At 37.0% G+C, this 21,560-nt stretch overlaps 1 protein-coding gene across 2 annotated transcripts; it reads left to right on the top strand.

The window, feature by feature from the left end:
• Window positions 1-88: 88 nt before the first annotated feature.
• Window positions 89-18,977, top strand: pum3 (pumilio RNA-binding family member 3). 2 transcript variants are annotated; one of them, NM_001353848.1, is made up of 18 exons: window positions 89-146; window positions 403-478; window positions 1,302-1,481; window positions 1,581-1,719; window positions 2,814-2,889; window positions 2,975-3,068; window positions 3,163-3,229; window positions 4,503-4,677; window positions 4,805-4,908; window positions 7,583-7,661; window positions 7,742-7,840; window positions 7,929-7,982; window positions 10,487-10,567; window positions 10,653-10,795; window positions 12,446-12,668; window positions 15,124-15,211; window positions 15,402-15,492; window positions 18,743-18,977. In NM_001353848.1, exons 2-18 carry the CDS (start codon window positions 409-411, stop codon window positions 18,867-18,869), a joined length of 1,890 nt encoding a protein of 629 aa, NP_001340777.1. In that variant the 5' UTR covers window positions 89-146; window positions 403-408; the 3' UTR covers window positions 18,870-18,977. The 2 variants fall into 2 exon arrangements, with proteins under 2 accessions (NP_001340777.1, XP_068079898.1); XM_068223797.2 differs by having other exon boundaries at window positions 118-233; window positions 18,743-18,975.
• Window positions 18,978-21,560: the final 2,583 nt, after the last annotated feature.

Raw genomic sequence — 21,560 nt, 5'->3', positions numbered from 1 at the left:
TTCTTGCGAATATTAAAATAGATTATTAAACGTCTTTTGAGGGACTTTTAGTTTAGGATTCCAACACTGTTGCACACTGTCGCAAACGGCCAACATTAACTACGACATTTTTCAGATGCCGTAAAGTTGTTTGTCTGCACACATGGGTGAGTATTGAAACGTGTTCCATCGTATTTGGGAAAAACAACAAGATTTACTCTAGTTTAAGACGAGAAATGTTCTAACTTGCAAGCGTATGTGTAACACGTATTAGGCTACTTGCATGTCAATATTTTTAGACTTTAGTATGAGCAAATATAGTAAATTATATAGTTTCATCTCTACGGTTGCGTGAAGGCATAACGTAACATCTTTTGCTTTTGTAATTTATTAAAAATCTAACAATTAATCAACGATTTACAGTCCATTATGGAGGGTAAACCAAGAAAGAAATCATTCACTCCAAGAGACGGAAAGAAACCTTCATTCAAATCCAAAGGTAAACACATTTTAAAGTCTTGGGTCATATTTTGTAGTAAGATCTCCAAAGTTTTTACTTCACTGTAAGTCTGTAGTGTGATTGTAAACAGAAAATTAAATTACAGTGTTTAAGTATCAACAAAAAATGTATAATATAGGTTTTGTTTCTTATATATTTGTATTTTTTTTTTCTTGAGTTAAAATACTTACTTCAATACCTATTTTACCATGATTTACCGCAGCCACCCACGATGTTGTCATTAAGTGTAGCTCTAGATTAAAATGCAAAAATCTTTGGGCATATTTACTGTATTCAAGAATTACATTTTCACTATTTACTTAGTCATCCTCCATTTGTTTCAACGTATTTGAGCTTGTTTGTTCTGTTAAAAACAAAGGAAGATATTTTTGAAGAATACTGAAAAAAACAGCGTTTGACTTTCATAGTTTTTCCCCAATATTCAACAAGAAAGAAAAATACATAAACGTTAACAACCATTTGAATGTTGGTAAATGATGAGGAAATTCCATTTTTTTTCTTTAAGATCACAATGCACTCTGGAAATACTCATTAGATCATTTATTTGAAATCATTTTATATAATAGTATGTTATACATAATAGTATGTTTGCATAGTCATTAGTATACCTTAGAATTAATATGTGGTATGTTTGTTTTGCTTGAAATTTTTAAGCAGACACTCTGTTTTAAATGCTTACTATGCAAATAATAACTTTTGTAAATTATGTAGAAACCAAAACAAGATGTCTTGTCTTTGACCAATTGACAAAAGCGTTGCCATATGGTTACATTGCATTAATATATGTGCTTACCTTGAAAAGGTAAACCTGGAGGAAAACCACAAGGCAAACGGCCATTCAAACCTCACAACAATGACAAAGGCAAAGGTTTTAGAAAGTCAGGTGGAGAAGGAGGACCACAGAAGTTCAACAGAAAGCCGACAGATGGAAAATTTGCCAAGAAGAGAAAATTTCCTGGAGACAGAATCAAACAAGAGGAAGGTACTGATATCTCCATATTGTCTTATTCGGGAATATGTGTGATTCTTAATAATGGTTGTTTTTCAGGTTGTTCAGTCTTTGTTGTTGTTTCTTTGACAGGTGATGAGCGCAAAAAACCTAAATGGGATGAGTTTAAACAAAAAAAGAAAGAACTGAAGCTGAATCGTCAGCAGACTGATAGAAAAGAGAGCTACCAGATCGTAAGCAGAGCAAAGCAAGTGTGGGAGATGGTAAGACGGTGAGTGTTTGTGGGACATTTTATGTAGTGATGCTTCTTTTCTTATGGCCATTTTACTTTTGTAGAGGTTTGTGTCTCTTGGTGTTGTCTTTTAGCATTTTCGACCAAATAGTTTTTTTTAATCAGAACCGCTGTTTAAAACTTGAATATTTTGCCACTTGTTATGATAACACAGATAAACATAAATTGATTTGATAAGATTACCTGGTTTAAAAAAAAAATTATTAACTCTATTGCTGTAATTAAAAGCCAATTAGAAATTAGATTTGAAAATAAAGTTTTTTATATGATAATAAGTTAATACATTTTTTAAATGCAAATAAATGTTTTTTTAAATGTCTTTTTAAAATACAGCCAAACATAGGCTTGTGTTTCAAATTGTGTCAGTTAGAAAAGTTTTTTTTTTTGCTGTATGTGTTTAACAGGAGATAATACATGTATTATAACCACAGTATAAATATAATTAAGCCAGTTGTGTTGCTGGCATAATTTATATGAATTATTTCAGCATGATGATTTCTGTACTAATTGTTTTGTTACTAGAGATGCCTTTCATATATTTGTTCAACAATAATATCAGTGTGCAAATGCATAATAAACTGGTTTAAATATTATTTTAAGTAATGAATAATATCCAGTCAGTTGGTTTGCAGTATAAAGTCAGGCTTTTCAGCAGATGTATAATACTGATGGGATTTATCACGCTGTATAAAGTACGCAGCTTCTTGCCACAAAATTGATCCTAGCTGTATCTGCTAACTAGCTTTTTAAAAACAAAGCTTGGAGAAAGAAAAATGGTTCTTAATAAAAGCTTGTCAATAACACAAACAAACACAACAGTCAATATAGTTTGCAGTACATGGATGAGCCTGTGTTATTTGGTTAATCAGTTATTATTAGAGAATATTTACTTTGACGTTGTAATTCGCCAGAATTAAGCATTTCAGGGAGTAGTGTAATAATGTGAAATAGAAAGTGTAAAACTAAGCTGCTTAGTTTAAATAAATATTAAAGAACAAAAAAGGTGTAAGTGCTAAACAAAGACTCGTATCTGTCTATCATAACATTCAAGTCTCATCTATTTGGAAATGCAGGAAAGACTGTGATAAGCAAAAAAGGACCAAACTGATGAAAGAGCTGCAGGATCTTGTAAAAGGCAAAATTAAAACGGTAAGTAGTAAACTCTTGTGGTATATATTCACTGTTTAAAAGATATATAAATAGTGTGATGTAAAATTTGTCTTTTCTTTGCTAGATTGCATTTGCGCATGATTCCACGCGGGTGCTTCAGTGTTTTATTCAATTTGGCAGTGATAAGCAGAGAAAGGAGGTGTTTGATGAACTCAAAGGTTGGTTTTTGCATCCGTCCTCTGTTACTGCATTTGTTTGTATCAACTTATTGTTTTTCACTGCCCTCCTTTATACCAATGTTTTGCTTTTTAGAACACATTGTGGAGTTGAGTAAATCAAAATATGCCAGAAACATTGTAAAGAAGTTCCTAATGTATGGGTAAGTCACTACCACTTTTCATGACCCTTCTTAAAAAGTTATTTTTCATTAGGGCTGCGCAATAATGGGAAAATATTCAATGTTAAGTGTTGCGATAACGTTTTATTTCTTGAGTTGTATAATTTCCAGAACACTGTTTAATTTTATTGGGAATAGATATTTTTCTGAGCTAATTTAATGTAAAAAAAACATATCAAGGTGCAAACGTTTAGACTTTAAATCACCATTAATGACAAACCTCTGTGAAAATTCTGTTTTTTTTTTTTTTTTTTTTTGCTGTTGTTATTTTTTTCTCTTGCCGTTATCGTGATAACGATAATATTTTAATATATTGCGCAGGCCTATTTTTAATGTAGTTTCCTATAAAAGTATAAAATAAATCATATTCTTTGTTTTGATATGTAGGGAAATGTGTTTGATTGTTACGCTTGTAACATGATTAATTTATGGGTTGAACTTCCTGTTTGAGGAAAAAAGTACTAAAGCAAACCATTTTAAATAATAAAATTGTGCTACAGTTAAATCATATTCATAGTGCAAACTGAGCGAGAGGTATGTTTGGATTTGTGCCTTTGTTATTAATATTGTCTGTCATTATTGTGATATTCATTTTAACATGACATTATTATCATAAGCATATCTGTGGTCAAAGGTCTTTGAGTTCATTGTGTTTTGTTCCTCAAATATTATTATTTATTTTCTCATTTTATTTCCTACCGTACAGGGATGCTTAATATTTTCATAATAGAGCTGTGGCTCAGCATGTTTTTAGTTTTATAAGTTACTAATGCTCTGCTAAAAGAAATATGTTAATTCTAATAAGTTTCTGTGAGGAGAATAATGACTTCTCACTTCTCACCAACATTTCTCACTTCACTGATTACAGTGAATTACCTCTCATTACTTCACTTTTTGCAGTTTTTTAGTTACTTTAATAATTCACACAAAGTCTTACACAAAGGATCATTAAAAAAGGTGAATCGGTTTCATTCTAAATGATGAGCTTACAGTTTTTAGGATCAGTCTTTTTTTATAATTATTTTTTAGGAGTTTTCACCTTTAATATTGTATTGGAAAGTAGAGAGCATTGACAGAAAAACATGGGGAAGAAAGAGAGGGGAGGTAAAGGATCGGCATAGGACCGCGATACAGGAATCAAACTCGAGTCACCATGAGCACCGGAGTGCATCTGTCGACACACTAACCACTACACCACTGGCACCGACATTAGGATCAGTCTTAACAGGAATTGTTTGCTTGTTTTGTCATGTAGGAGTAAAGAGCAGGTAGGTGAAGTGATGTTGGCTTTTAAAGGGAAAGTCAGGCAGATGCTCAGACACTCGGAGGCGTCTTCAGTTGTGGAATACGCTTATAATGATAAAGCCATCCTCTCTCAGAGACTCATGCTCACTGAGGAGCTCTACGGAAACACGTTCACCGTCTTAAAGGTACTTGTGTTCTTGGCTCTTGGATTCCTGTAAATGTCATCTTTTTAATGTAAATGAAAAGATTTAAGTGTTTGTTGTAAAAAGGGATCAGTGAATCAGTGATGATTTTTCTTTCTTGTATTGTCAGTCATCAGTTTGTCCTACGTTAGAGAAAGTTCTTGAAGCAAATCCAGGGAAATTGGAGAGCATCTTGGATGAAATGAAGCAGATCCTTACACCCATGGCACAGAAGTGAGTAAATCTCAAAACAGATTATAAAGCACTCTAGTTTTTTTTTCTTTCTGTCTTTACATGAGAAATGTAAGATGCTTTTCCATGGTATGCTGCTGTTTGGTTCAGTACTGTTCTCTTTCGGGGGCATTTGCACTTCATTCAAATGTGACATACACACTGCTGATCACAGATTGGCCCGAGAGATATTTCACTACCAGCATAAAGACTCTGAACATTTAAACAGTCAGCAGCAGCCACTGCTGTATCAATTGTTCTTACAACTAAACTCTTTTTATACCATCGTAAGAGAAAGCCACCTGAAAGGGCAGAATTGTCGTCAGTAGATTTTCAACAAGGGCTGGATGGGACAACCTGGAATGAAAAAGTTTTTATTAAGTTACGGCAGTAGAGGTGGCGCAACTACAGCGATAATCCCACCAACTTTAATATGGTTATGGTACGGTATGGTTCGGCATGCTTTTATGGAAGTTTCCAATGTCAAAGGGTACTTAAAAGTGAACCGTACTGTACCTCTTTTTGCTCACCCTTTGCAAATTGTACCAACAGGCCCAAAGGGAACCATAAGGCAGAGCTAGACTTGCAGCTGAGCACTATCGATTTACAGAGATGCGTCACTCACAGAATTTTTAAAAACACAACCAAGTCATTACACCGTAATAATAATAATATATATATATATATATATATATATATATATATATATATATATATATATATATATATATATATATATATATATATATATATATAAAATAACAAGCCATGGTCGACCCGAGCTCAAACAATTCTTGTCATTGTCTTGATGCACAGCCACAAAGCCAAGAAGAACAAGATCAGCTGTGTCCTGTTGTTGTTTTATGAGCCTGTCTAAAAGTGTGAGCGGATTCACTTTCTCCAGAGAGCTCATGATCGCATCTATATTTGAAATAACAAACTTTTTGAGCCCATATAAATAACACGCTCGTGATCATTTAAGCGCTCTGATATCTGATCCTTTTAGAAAGACACAAATGCGAGAGTGAAGTGCGAACAAACAAAGGAGAAGCCAGAAAAAAGCAACAGCAAATGATGCTTCTGCAGCCTAAAAACTATTATGACTATTATGACCTCTGAATGATAGAATTACTTTCTAACAAGAGGCTACAGGTGCTGCTGAAGATTGCAGACACATATGAGAGGTTTGCTGACTGTGGGCTACATTTTGTGTTGTTTTTGAACCCAAAAAAGGACTAAATGTGGGCTATGTGTTGTTTTTCTGTAATTACTAACATCGGAGACTGTAAGGGTTCTGTACTTGCATTTATTTATTTTATATAATTGCAGACGTTACAGTAGGCTATTTCGCACAATCATTGATCTGCAGTTATAATCGAATCATGTTCATAGAAAGGTCATTAATGAACATTTATACACAAGTATTTTTGTGCATAAAGCATCTGTTTTGTGAGAAGTGCTTCTCACATGATATGTCAATGACCCGTACAGCTTTACTGTGACATTTGCTCGAGTAAAAATGACGTCATTTAAAACTTCCTGTTGTACACCACGCCCACAAAAAGGGTACCCTTTTGGCAGTGGACACGCAAGCCTGATAAAAGTGACCCGTACTGGACTGTACCACTCTGTGTAAACGGGCCATAAATGGTACTATACTGCAGTGGAAGTGCAATGTAAGCCGAACAAAATCGAACCAAAATGAGCTGTGCTAGGCAGAACCATACTGTAATGCGAAGTGAAAAGAAAGTTTAAATTGCAATGAATGAATTTATACACCACTTTTTGCCATACACCAAATGTGCTTTCTCACTACTACCAGTGCCCAATGCCCTTAAAAGGAAACCATAAAATCTAAAAATAAACGGCTAATTCAAAATATTTAGAACCTTGCATGTACATTTCTGCATTTGCCAGATTTGATTATTTAAAGTGTTTTTAATAGTATATATATTTTAATGTTTCCTGGGATACCGTTGTAAACAAAGCAGTTCTGGATTCATGCTTTAATATGTGTTGTTCAAAGGCAGAATGAATGTAAAATACCATGTAAACCCCTTCAAAGGGCAGTCAGTTTCCCTTATTCATTTATATAAACTCCTACTCCAATTGTATTGGAGTAGCTTACTAGCTTGTGGATCATCATTACAACCCTAGATGTAAATAGTACACTGGCATGACTTTACATGACAAAGTTGTATTTTGTAAAAATTATTATTATCTAGGAGTGGGAATCTTGAGGGACTTTGAGATCCGATTTTGATTCTGAAAGTCACAATCCCATTTCAAAAAATTTTCTCGATATTTTTCCTTTTTCTAATTGCAACGCATAAGCAAAGTGGACCTATTATTATCCAGCTGTCTAAATAAATTGAATTTTGCAGAATGCATATGTGCAACTAGCATTTTTTTTGTTTTGTTTAGAGCTCATGTCTTGCGCAGGCTTGCATTGTCGTCATCTATTTTCAATACAGAATCAATTCTGGCAATGGCAACTTTTGAGAATTAATCCGGAATCGTTGAGACAGTGTTTCGATGCTTTGACTTTTTCTCCCACCTCTATTATTATTGTACAAAGCATACCAAAATGCCACCCATCTGTACTAGGATCCAATGAAGTCATCTGCCCATAGTGCTTTTGTATTTTTTGAATTAATGCATTATATTTCTTCTGTAGAGAGGCTGTCATTAAACATTCATTGGTTCACAAAGTTTTCCTGGACTTCTTTGAGCACGCTCCGGACAAACAGAGAACGGTGAGATCTTCGTCTAGATTGACTACCAGTTTTATTGTCGTCCACATGCTCCACTGATGTCTGGTGTGTAATATTTTTAGGAGATGATTGAGTCGATCAGAGAGGCCGTCGTGTACATGGCACACACACACGATGGAGCCAGAGTCACCATGCACTGTTTATGGCACGGCACAACTAAGGTCAGAACTCCTATAAGATCATCATCATATTGGACCGTTCAAGATCGCTGGAGTGTGACATGCTGCTCTTCTTTTGTTTTTAATGCAGGACCGAAAGGTTATAGTAAAAACGATGAAATCGTATATTGCAAAGTTTGCCATGGTAAGTTGCCTTTTAGTTTCTCAGAGATCTGGATTATAATGAAAATGATACAGGCTTCTGACAAATGTTGTAATCATTCATGCTATTGGTGTGATTTCTTTTTGTTCGAGGTTGCTCTGGTGCAATTGCCACTTTACAAAACTGAGAAATGTTGCAATTTCTGTTGTTAATGAGGAACGTTACACCAAAAGTGGAGTGAAACGGCACTGCTTGTTTAAACCAGAACATTTATCTGGTCGGATCCAAAAAAGACAATTTGTCTATGCGTGAATGTGTTTATGACCTCAGTCACATGAAAATGAAAAATTGAGTTTTGAGTAGAGTGCTCTGAAACCACAAATGTAAGAATTGATTAAAACTGATTTAAAGTGAATAGGGCTGGGAGCTGAGGGGGGATTGGGGCTGTGATGCGGCGTGGCGCGGCTGTTCAGACTGACACCGACACAAGGAGTCATGGTGTTAATTTGTTTCTTTTAATGACAGCAGTAAAAAACTGAATTATTTAAACTGGACAACCGTACAAGGTAAAAATGAACATTTATTTTTGTATCTTTTTTTTAATCCGCAAAGTCTGCAGCTTTTGTCACTGCAGTGTATCTTATTGGGCTTGTACAGCCAGGGGGAGTATTGCCGCTCTGCCAGCCAAGTTAGGTCAAAGCTAGAGATGCTCCAATCATTTGATGACCAACTAAACTTCTCTGACCACATTTCTTGAACTGCTCGATCGTGCAGATTCGCACTCTATAACATCAGAAAGATCCGACCCTTCTTATCTGAACATGCAGCTCAACTCCTTGTTCAAGCTCTTGTTCTCTCCAGACTGGATTACTGCAACTCTCTACTAGCGGGGCTTCCAGCTAACTCTATCAAGCCTCTTCAGCTGCTCCAGAACGCAGCAGCACGAGTGGTCTTTAATGAACCTAAAAGAGCACATGTCACTCTGCTGCTCATCCGTTTGCACTGGCTGCCAGTTGCTGCTCGCATCAAATTCAAAGCTCTGATGTTCGCCTACAAAGCGACTTCTGGCTTTGCTCCATCTTATCTGCTCTCACTTCTGCAGATCTATGTGCCCTCCAGAAACTTGCGTTCTGTGAATGAACGTCGCCTCGTGGTTCCATCCCAAAGAGGGAAGAAATCACTTTCCCGAATGCTCGCGCTCAATCTGCCCAGTTGGTGAAATGAACTCCCTAACTGCATCAGAACGGCAGAGTCTCTCGCTTTTTTCAAGAAACGACTAAAAACTCAACTATTTAGTCTCCACTTCACTTCCTAATCTGCAATTGCCACTCTGGATATCACACTAACTGTAAAAACTCTAAAAAAAAAAAACCCAACAATTTTACTAATGCTTTCCTTCTTAGACTTTACAGACCTGAAACTTGCCTATAGCACTTATTCATTGTTGCTCTTATAGTTGTGTAAATTGCTTCCTTGTCCTCATTTGTAAGTCGCTTTGGATAAAAGCGTCTGCTGAATGACTAAATGTAAATGCAATCAGGATTATTTCAGCCAATACAGATTCCTGATTCCTTGTCATGGTGATTGTCTGATACTGAGCACTGATTCTGATGCTTCAAGCTTTATAATGCATTGAGCACATTTTCCGTCTAAGTATGAACCATGAGAGAAGATCTTGCCTTACGTTAGAGAATAAATGGAGGATGCTGCATATAATCCCTTGAACACATATCTTATAACCATTTAGGTGCGAATGTGTCATGGCCAGAAGAAGCTTTATAGAAAATAAAACATCAATTTATTTCACTCTGGCTTAGTTTGTTATTTATCAGGAGTTGCCACAGCGGAATGAACTGCCACAGAAACAAATATAACACAGATATAAAATTTTTTATGAAAAATTATAATACAATTTGGAAACATTGCAAATGATGAAAGAAGAATTCAACATGTCTTAATCAAGAAAAAGTTTGGAGCTCACATATAATGCAGAAGTTAAAATGAATACCTATAAATCTATTACTTCGTTATTAAAAGGAAACAAGCCTATAAACTACTGTTTATAGCAATGAGTGTATTACAAGAACTAAAAATAAATCCAGACAGCTTTTAGTGGACTTGTAATATTGTCAAAAACACAGAACTTTCAGTTGATATATGTAAAAAGGTCTAAATACATGCATGACAATTCAAATATTTTCCTCGTCTCCAACTAGTGACAGTTGATCTCTCAATGAGGGAGGGAGAGAGAGAGAGAGATAGGGATTTGCACTCACGATATATTTACCTCTTTATTCATTTAACCTAACTAATGTAATCCTTAGACCATCATTGTGCCTCTCGCAATCTGTTGTCTTGCTCATACACTCTCCTCGCCATGATTTACAAGTATTGTAACTCATTTTTGGGGATTGCGGGGCTGGTATAATTTTGCGCATATTTCTTGCTAAATTGGTTCCACCAAAGAAAAACTATGAAATACATATGCATCTATATATTTATTATTTATATTGATTTTGTAATTTAATACAATTCTTAATTTTCAGGGTGAATATGCTCATCTTGTACTTTTGGCTGCATTCGATTGCATTGATGACACCAAGCTGGTTAAACAAATTATTATCTCAGTAAGTTCTCTTAAGGTTTTTTTTTATTAGTTATATTTGTTGACTTGGTTGTTGTATAATAATATGTGTCTTCTTTTGTTCTCAGGAAATGGTTAGTTCCTTATCTGAAATAATCAGCAATAAACACGGTAAAAAGGTGCTGCTTTACCTGCTGAGTCCTAGAGACCCTGCTCACCTCTTACCTGAAATCATTCAAGTGCTGGAGAAAGGGGATGGCAATGCGCACAGGTTAGTCAAGCAAGAAAATTGAAACTTCTCTACAAATATATTAGTGTTGTTGTCACAATTGTTTATAATTTGATACGTTATTACCTACAATTATATTACAGATTTTTTTGCAAAAAAATAAAAATGACTTATTTCATGGTGTCTTTTCTCAAAATTTACAAAAATATTTGTGACATCTCTCTTTAAAGCCAAAGTGCAAATTATTTGTATTCCTGTCTGTACTAGTCTTAAAACTCTCACCTGCCACTTTATTAGGTACATCTTACTAGTACCAGGTTGGACCCCTTTTTGCCTTAATCCTTTTTGGCATAGATTCAACAAGGTACTGGAAATATTCCTCAGAGATTTTGGTCCATATTGACATTATAGCATCACACTGTTGCTGCAGATTTGTCAGATTTGCACATCCATGATGTGAACCACCTATTCCACCACATCCCAAAGGTGCTCTATTGTATTGAGATCTGGTGACTGTTGAGGCCATTTGAGTACGGTGAACTCATTTTCATGGTCAAGAAACCAGTCTGAGATGATTCGTGCTTTATGTGGTGCTGCAATGTAGCCATTAGAAGACTACCCGATCAACATTGTATTCCTCAAAAAAAAACTCTTGCAATAGATGCAGTCACCTCATGCTTGTGATGCGGTACAATCTGTAAACTTCGCCCATTAAAATAATGACTTGATCTTTATACTGTAAAATCGTGACGATATTTAATTATTGATCGTGGGAGGCACAAATATCATTATCATGATCATATTGCGTTTAATCTTGTAGCCCTAGCTTGAACCAGTCTGGGCATTCTCCTCTCACATCAAGGCATTTGGGCCCACAAAACTGCAGCTCACTGGATATTTTCTCTTTTTCAGACCATTCTCTGTAAACCCTAGACATGGTTGTGCGTGAAAATCCCAATAGATCAGCAGTTTCGGAAATACTCAGACCAGCCCATCTGGAACTAAAATCCTTGCCACGTTCAAAGTCACTTAAATACCCCTACTTCCCTATGTGGATGCTTGGTTTGAACTGCACCGATCATCTTGAGTTTCTGCCAAGTGATTGATTAGAAATTTGCTTTAACGAGCAGTTGAACAGGTGTACCTAATAAAATGTCCGGTGAGTGTATACTATTATGGAAAGGTAATCGCCTCTGAAGAAACACCAAATTTCTTCAAGTGCATAAAATAACACTAAAAAATCAGAGCACATCTAAGGACAAGTCTTAAAGATCATCATCATATTGGACCATTCGTGGTCACTGCCACTTGCTTGTAGTGGGACATATCTTGTATTTAAACAGGACCAACTTTCTTTACAAGTGTTACTTTTGTGTACTTTCTATGGGCAAATAAAAGTCTGATATATTAAGGAGCCTAAAATATGAAAAGTTGTGTTTTTTTTTTTTTTTCTTGCCAAAAACGTATTCTGTCATGTTTAGTGCAGATTTATTATAATAACAAATAACATGAGACTATTTTTTATTGGTTTATTAAAAAAACAAATCATAGACTTGTTTTGTAGGAAAGGAACCTGAAAAAAATCTGATGGGGTGATGCGCTCCAGTTATGTAATGATAGAAGAAAGACTGATGAATGTTGATGCAGAAATGCTCCAGTCCAGTTCTGAACCTCATTGTGTTTCTCCTCTAGTAAGAAGGATGTGCTGATCAGGAGAAAGGAGCTGCTGGAGGCCGCGTCTCCTTCTCTGCTGAATCATCTGTGTGAAAACGCTCAGTCTATGGTCATGGATAAATCCTGCTGTGTGGTGGTGAGCGACATACTGGGCTCTGCTGTTGGAGATCTCAGACCTGCTATGGAGGCAGTGGCAGCTCTGGCAGATGGACCCCTTATACCAGGTGGAAAGGATGGACAGGTAATGAATATGTAGAAGATATGTGCAATACCATCAGTACAGTATTAATGCATGGCTTTAATTAATACTGCAATAATAACCTATGCAGTATCAAAACAAAAAAAGCTGAAAACAGCAATAGACTAAATTATATTGGAAAAATCTGATATTTTATTTTTCCAAAATGTACATTGTAATATGAATACAATTTCTCTAGTGGTGTAACACAGGGATTCTTAACCGGTATTCCGTGGCCTACTAGTGGGCCTCAGCAATCCTGCAGGTGGGCCGCGAGAATGCTTAAAATTAACTCTCAATATTATACTATAATTTTTGGACTTCATTGTTAATATGCTATATTAAAATGATCAAAGTAATGCACTTTCTCCAAATCTTTTCAAATTCGACGCAAAAGTGAAAGGGAAAGTCTCTCTTTGTGTATTTTATATTTTATAACTATTTAATATATCCACAAAATTGTCGAAATTAATGTCCTGTGAGCGATTTATAAGAGATGTGCGCCCATACAGGAGGATCTAGCAAGGCTCAATAGTGTTTTTGCCATAGAATGGTAACTTGCGTATGAGCTTCTGACACGCTTAATCAGAGCTGTTCATGTCAGCGATCTCCCAATAATGTCTAGCTGCAAAGTCAACCGCCGTCAGATTGACACGTTTTAACAGACTTGGGGTATTTTACATTGGTCTGTATATTTGTGAATTGTAGACATTAGGGGTGTCACGATTTCGAAAAAATAGAATCGTCGATGCTGCCACGCCCCCATGTCACGTCAGCTTGGCTTGCCAAGCGGGAAAAAACAGGCTTGTTGAAGTGCTTATTAAACTGCAGAAGCAGGAGACCCGTCGACAGAGCTTAAACCCTCTCCTCTTTCAATGAAGTCGCCGGTGTGGAAGCATTTTGGATTTCCAGTGAGTTATGTTGACAACGTTTGTGTTGTCGACAAAAAAAAACAGTTTTGCAAGCTCTGCTATTACGTATTACGTATGGTTCGTTCGATAGACAACACCGGCATCGCGATCCTCCGCCCGCCCCCGTTGCAAATCCGCTGGTGAAAAGTACACACTCAGGCCCTGTTTACACTGTCTTTGTTTTTAAATGGCATTTTAGAACGACAACGATTTGACATCCACAGTGGCGTTTAGCATTTCTGAGCAGCCCTCCTTCATCTCTATCTCTGAAAAGGCACATCACGTGACCACACAGACACAGACGCACACACAGCCATGCGCTCGACAGCAGGTCCAGGCAGTTAGAGGACTGCTTCAATCTTTCACTTACTTGTACTTAGTCATTTTAGCGAACACCTCAGATACTGTTGGCTGGTTTCTGTTGGTAGTGCATCTTTTTTTACCGACGCCATTATAACGACACAGATCACTGCCTTTTCACGAGTCGCGCAGAAAAAGTGATTGACAGGTGGCAATTATGTGTGTATCTTGCCTTTATTCATTTACTGTATGATTTGTTTATGGGTAAAACAAAGACCATGCAGGTCAGGTAGTTTAAACGGTAGGCTACAAATAATTAATTCGTCATGAATTAATTAATTATTCATTATCGAAAATCGAATCGTGCCTTTAGAATCGAAAATGTAATCGAATCGAGGATTTGGAGGATCGTGACACCCTTAGTAGACATTTAATTGTAGATATTTAGTCATTCTAGTTTAAAGCGGAAGCTGGTCTTTTGCAATCTCCCTGTTGACCTCTGGTTCTCTTTGAGTCTGTGTTTGTTTAAAAAAAAAGTTTTCATATATAAGATATATTAAACATATTTATGGATATGTTTATAAATAAAGGTTTAAAAGAGCATTTCATACAAACATTTTAGAGAAAATATCATACGTATGTTGAGATCCCGATCTTATGATGATTAATCATGCAGCTTACACTAAATGCTTTAACGCAGGCTAAACGAGTAGTGACAGAAAACACATTAAACCTAAGAAGACTATTGCAGATACACACATTGCAATATCGATGCTGAAACGATATATTGTGTAGCTTGAATTTGTTGAATTTGAATTTGTTGTATGTAATTGACTTGATTTAAAAGGGGCTGAACAGTCGTATTTTATTGAAATTAACAATGATTAATAAATATTTTAGGAAATGTATTGCTTTTTTAATTAACGTAAGCCAACTGCAGCTTTTATTTTTATATTTGAATTTATTTTTAGTTTTTGTTCACAGGATTATTAAAGAAAACAAATTTAAACTGAAAACTTAAAACTTGTAACTTCATATTTTTGATGGACTTTAGCTGACATGAATTTGCAGTTATTTAACTAACGTTAACATAGATTAACAAAGCTTTTTAAGCAATTGTTGACAAATTAGATCGTATTATAAGTGTTACCTTTTTATTCCGAATTTTTTAATAGAAACATATAAAAACAGGAACATTACAGGATGTCTTTCGTATGGTAGTGGTTTGACGGTTGTGTTTCCTGCAGCTGCATATGGCTGAACACCCCGCTGGTCATCTGGTGCTGAAATGGTTGATCGAGCAGGACACCAAGATGAAGGACACAGAGAGAGAGGGCAAGTACAAAATGTCACATCATGGCTTCAAAACATTGAGCTGAAGGCTTTATGGGAATACTGAGGATACTTTTATACTTAATTTTCTATTCCTAGAAGTTTTTCTTCATGTAAACATGTTAATAAAAAAACAAACTGAGTGGTTTTCCATGCAAACACATGTTTTATTCCGCCTCATTTTGATCCACAGAGCGTTTTTCCAGGATTCTTCTGGAGAAGGTTGGGTTGGAGAACCTCAAGACATGGGCTTCGGTCAACCGTGGTGCCATTATTCTTTGTTGGTAGGTTTATGACCTCTACAAATCTAAATAATAACTAAATGAACTGCCTTTTTACAGTGTCTTCCACTAATGTTTGGTACACTTGGTAAATATGAGCAAGAAACATATTTTTCTTCGCCTCCCTCTTTCCAAATGTATCTCATTTCCTCTTTCTAAAAGCTACCTCTCGTCTGACCTGTCTTCCTCTAAAATGTGTAATGTTTGTGTATGGTCAGAGGGGTCAAATTTCGCTACATGTACAAGTGTATGTGACAAATAAAGGCTTCATCATCATCACCATAAAATTTTAGACGTTAGTTGGATCTTGGGGGCAGAACGTCTCCAAAGTCGCCACAGTCTGTCTGTAATGGCTTCAACAACAACCAGGGCCGGCCCGTCCATAGAGGCGACCTAGGCGGCCGCCTAGGGCGGCAGAATAGAGAGGGCGGCGTCCCCGAAACTACCCTCGCTACCCGCGCCCTCATCCGCGTCTAGGGTGGCAGAATAGAGAGCGCTGCATCCCCGAAACTACCCTCGCCACCCGCGCCCACAGTTATATTCGTGTCTAGGGCGGCAGAATAGAGAGAGCGGCATCCCGGAAACTACCCTCGTCACCCGCGCCCACAGTTATATTCGTGTCTAGGGCGGCAGAATAGAGAGGGCGGCGTCCCCGAAACTACCCTTGCTACCCTCGCCCTCATCCGCGTCTAGGGTGGCAGAATAGAGAGAGCGGCATCCCCGAAACTACCCTCGCCACTCGCGCCCACAGTTATATTCATGTCTAGGGCGGCAGAATAGAGAGAGCGGCATCCCTGAAACCACCCTCACCACCCCATCCCACAGTTATATTAGTGTCTAGGGCGGCAGAATAGAGAGGGCGGCGTCCCCGAAACTACCCTCGCTACCCACGCCCTCATCTGCGTCTAGGGTGGCAGAATAGAGAGAGCGGCATCCCCGAAACTACCCTCGCCACCCGCGCCCACAGTTATATCCGTGTCTAGGGCGGCAGAATAGAGAGGGCTGCATCCCATAAACTACCCTCGCCACCCACGCCTCAGTTATAACCACGTCTAGGGCGGCAGAATAGAAAGAGCGGCGTCCCTGAAACTACCCTCACCACCCGCGCCCTCAGTTATATCCGCGTCTGGAGCAGCAGAATAGAGGGAGCGGCGTCCCTGAAACTACCCTCACCACCCGCGCCCTCAGTTATATCCGCGTCTGGAGCAGCAGAATAGAGGGAGCGGCGTCCCTGAAACTACCCTCACCACCCGCGCCCTCAGTTATATCCGCGTCTAGAGCAGCAGAATAGAGGGAGCGGCGTCCGCGAAACTACCCTCACCACCCGCGCCCTCAGTTATATCCGCGTCTAATAATTTTTTTTAAATCCCATGGATATAAAATTTACTCAAGTCAGATTCAGGCCTTGTTCATATGTGGAAATTGATCCGATACGGATCTGTGCCTTCGTGTCTCAGTGTAGGGAGGTAGTTCAGATTTTTTACCTGTCAATGCGAGTCACACATTATTAAAAACCATAGCGAAGGATGTCAAGTCAGACGCTTTCATTTCAGAACAGAGTCCCAAACCTTAAATCTCATATATGACGACTAAATACGCTTTATACTGTCATATAGCACACGTATTTCAGCATGTTAAAGAGAGAGAGAGAGAAACAGCTGTTCTGTCATAAACTATAGTAAAACTACAGACAAATAATTAAAGAGGTAAAGTTTGCGTTCAGTTTGTTAATCAGCAAGTAAAAAATCCAAATTCAATTATTAACCGTTGTAGTCGATTATGAGCAAAATGTACACCATATTTTTCTGTCGAACTCTGTGTTTTAAAGGAGTAGAAAAACACGCTTACCTCAATCAAACTTCATTTAAATATTTTCTGCTATTTTAAAGACTTGATTATCTGGATATTATTGCTTATATTAATTAAACTACTCAAATATCAATACAAGTCACTTTGTTAAACTGTAGAGTTGAGTCAAAAGTCAAAGATCAACATCCTATAATGCATTTCACAACCAGAAATAAACAGAAAAATACAAAAAATGTTAATTAACAGATTGTTTTTACAGTGTAGTTAACACAAAGAAAAGAAGGAAGTGACATTACAATGTAGAGATTATTTTTAGACCACATTTCCATGTGGTTCAGGTGTGTTTGATTTTGGTTGCAACTGAAATCTGCAGGAAGGTGGCTCTCCAGGAACAGGGTTGGCCACCCCTGGTATATACACTTTACACACACTTTCCACAGGAAAGAAGAAAAGAGCACTCTTATTATCAGCTGTTAGTCAGCGCCCGCTCTTTTTTTTTTTTCTGGTCATTGCGCCTTTGCCATGTGCAGTGTAAAAGCAGACAATCGGATACGAGTCACTTTTAAAAGATAATGTAAGCAGGTCAACAATAAAATCAGATCCAGTCACAAAATCGAAGTTCACCATCAAGAACTGCAGTGTAAATGCAGCCTACGAACAAACGCAAGCATCATCATTTTCTTTTTGCTAATATTTCAAGCAAAAGATCAAAATGTTAAACAAAGACATTCTTTTCCTAGGCGCCTTTTGATCGTTGTCATCAAGGGGCCAATTTATTGTATGTACTCCACTTCAACTTTAAAGTAATTGGTTGTAAATGTGCCACAGCAGCAGCTATTGTTCAGTGAGCGCTGGTTAAATATCCTGAATATACACACAGAAAAAAAACACCCATACGCTCAGTCATGTTAAAAAACCCCTGCTTCACAAAGCCTTTAAAATACTGCTTGGCCTAAGACATCTCAAACGCTCTTTCTCTGCACATTTACTGCTTTTCCATCACACTGTCGATTATTAGCTGGAGGAATTTCTTACAGTGAGCTTTGGGTTAAGCACATCTTCCACAGTCCTGCTTCATTATTCCACGCTGTTGTCTGTATGCTAATAAAGGGCTAAACCGTGGCTCGCAGCTGCCATTGAAACCGGCAAGCCCTTGAGTTACAACCCGCAAAGGATTATGGGTTCTTTCCACTCCCCGTCTCTGCCTCAGTCTTTGTGCATGACCTCTTATAATCTCCCTAAGACTTTAAGCAGAGAGAGATTTGTTTCTTTATTTTCTCAGCCTGGACTGTTTGTTTTATTGCGATGTCACTTCTTTTTTGCCTACCAATCAGAGATAAGGAATTGGAAGTCTTATGTTGTATGCACGTTTAATCTGTGAATGGATCTCCAAATCCGTTGCTTTCGGCTGCTTTATTTGGTTTTGTTTGTTGTGTTTTCACAGTCTTCTCCAGAGCGCAGATGAAAGTGTTGCTGAAGAAGTGAAAGCTATGCTGAAATCCAGCATTCCTGAGCTACAGCGGCTCCAGAACTCAAAAGGAATTGAGGTTCTGCTTGAAAAACTTGCATAAAAAAGTTCGATCTATCAATGATTTTTCTTTGTTTTCTTCAGTTTTTTTAAAATTGTGCATTTCTATGATGTTGTATGTAAATACAAATTACACACAATGAGACCTGGATTTGTGTTCTGAATATTTGTTGTGAATTGATTTAATATTTAACGTTAGTCCTTTTAATCTATCCTATGAAAGCAGTTAAGGATATAAGCATGTGCATCTTGATGCATTGCCAACGATTGAATACACTTATTAAGCAGCCAGCAATATGAAACAATACTCTGATATCAGGATGGAGTATGATATGATTTCGAGCTCCATCATAAAGGGCGTTTGCTAATGTTGGTGTTGTCAATCTGGCAACCTACAGTGCTCAGCATATATAAGGACACCCGTCACAAATCTAGCTATTAAGTTCATATTTTTAATAGGAAGCTATACAATATTATATTTGTGCACATACTGTATGTAGGTTAGTCAGTACTGAAGCCAAATCTAGAGCTTACCTAACAAAATAACTTTCAACAACGATCCAAAAATGAGTACACCCAAAGTTATGTTATAGAAAAACAAGGGTTCATACGGTCATGGAAAACCTGGATAAGAAAAACCCACAAGGTTTTGGAGAAGTCATGGAAATTAAATTTACATTGTCATTTAGCAGATTTTTGTCGAAAGCTACTTAAGCTGCGGTCGCTCAAAGATCTGTAGTACGGTCCTGCAAAAAGGGCAGGGTTAAGCGATATAATTAGATGTTAATAAAAGTGAGCAATTGCTCCATATTTTAAATTTCTTATTTTAAATCATCTTTTATTGGTTTAACGCAATCATGTGATGTGATTTCACAAGTAAGAATTGACCAAGCTTGAACTTGCTTGTGCAATGCAGTGACGTGAAACTTGTCGCATGTCTTTGAGTTTCTGGTCTGCTGCATTCACATGCAAAAATGCAGTGATCGCAGCTTTAAAATTGTAGTATTTCCTACTATTTCTAGTTTAAAAGACTGTTTCCATTATCTAAAATTAGTTTGACAAATATCTGTGTACTGGAATGGAGGTTAGATGTTTTTACTTTTCTTTTTTTGGCCAAAAACATGCTCTCATTATTAGTGTTGTGTAAGCATCTTCTACCTTACATAGTTATAAAATGACATTTAAACTTAGGAGATTGTTGCATGTTTTATGATATGCTGTAATAAATTTGAACATGCATAGCTTTTGTTATTATTATAAAAAAAGCATAGATTTGTTATTATTATTATTTACTGTGTATACAGGGACATTACAGGAAACATTAGGTCATAAAAATTTGGTTGAAAGTCATGAAAATTTTGTAGTAAAAATGTGTATAAGCCAGTGGTGGGCTGTTGTTGGTATTGACGTGAGACTTTTATCGAGTGGTAAATAATTATCGCTGTTAATCTATTCTCAAAGTTGGGTTAGGAGCTGGGTCTTTTCAACAAAAGCTTAATGACTTTCACCTTGATTTTTTTTGCCTGGCAAAAAAAGAGCCCTTCTCAATCAAATCAGATGGATGCCTGACTTCAACTGCAGTTCGGCAGTTTTACTTTAACGCAAGAACATTTCATTACCCCCCTCCATTTCTGTTCTGACTTCAGTCGGATTAATAAACAGTAAACACCATTACATTTTATTGAACATCATTTATTTTCATCACCCAATTATCATAGTAGAACAGTACCTCAAGCAGTTTGTGATGCATTTTGGAAACAGGAGATGAGCCCCTGGTCTAATGCGCCACCCGGCTTGAGAAACCCGTTCTCAAAAAGACTTTTTTTTTTGGGTAGCACACATATTCTGAATGCCTTCCATTTTCTTCTAAATGCCAAGCCATTTTATTCTAGATTAATTTCGAGATTAATCTAGACTAAAAAAATCTAATCTATGCCCACCTATAGTACTGTATGAACCCTGAAAAATATTAAATACAAATTTAAAAAAGATTTTAAAAATCAAGAGAAGCAAAAATATGAAATTTAGTTGAAATGTAATTTTTTATAATTTCTTTTGCAATATTTTGCTTGAATTTAATGGTATTTTAATTTCTTTATGTTTGGTGACTAAAATATTTTTAAAATAAGTATATCTTATTTATAATAAATCTGTTTTGTTTAAATGCACCAAAATACATTGCCTATATTCACTGAGAAATGGATACAAAAATTCACCGTTCAAAATGGGATGTACTCAATTATGCTGAGCACTGTGTGTGTGTGTGTGTGTGTGTGTGTGTGTGTGTGTGTGTGTGTGGATGCATAGTCTGAGGAGCCAGGTCATTAAAAACCCTTTTTAATACTTTGAATTTGGACTGTGATACTTAGTTCATCCACTAGGTGTTAATCCTACATACACCACTATTAAACACCAAAAATCGATCCCATTGTGGATCGGTTGATTGGTGATCGACATTCTCCTCAGGTCTCTGCAGTGTTGTGATGCAACATGTTAACACAGCAGGGGTGATGACATCTTTCTTGAGAAACCGTTTAGGGGCTATTCAACACACACACACAAAGTGCTCCGCTTCCTTTAAGTTACCATAGCAACCATAGACTGTTAAAAAGAGATTTCAATTCACTTCTGAGCTTGTGCGCCCGTGGCGTCTGTCGTTGCTGAGCAACCATTAGCCACACTCTTCGAGGAACCACCAATAGCTATGTTTCCATCCAACTATTTTTTATGCACA

Source organism: Danio rerio, chromosome 10, assembly GCF_049306965.1.
Source record: "Danio rerio strain Tuebingen ecotype United States chromosome 10, GRCz12tu, whole genome shotgun sequence".
NCBI lineage: Eukaryota > Metazoa > Chordata > Actinopteri > Cypriniformes > Danionidae > Danio > Danio rerio.
This window is presented reverse-complemented; position numbering and strand designations above follow the sequence as displayed.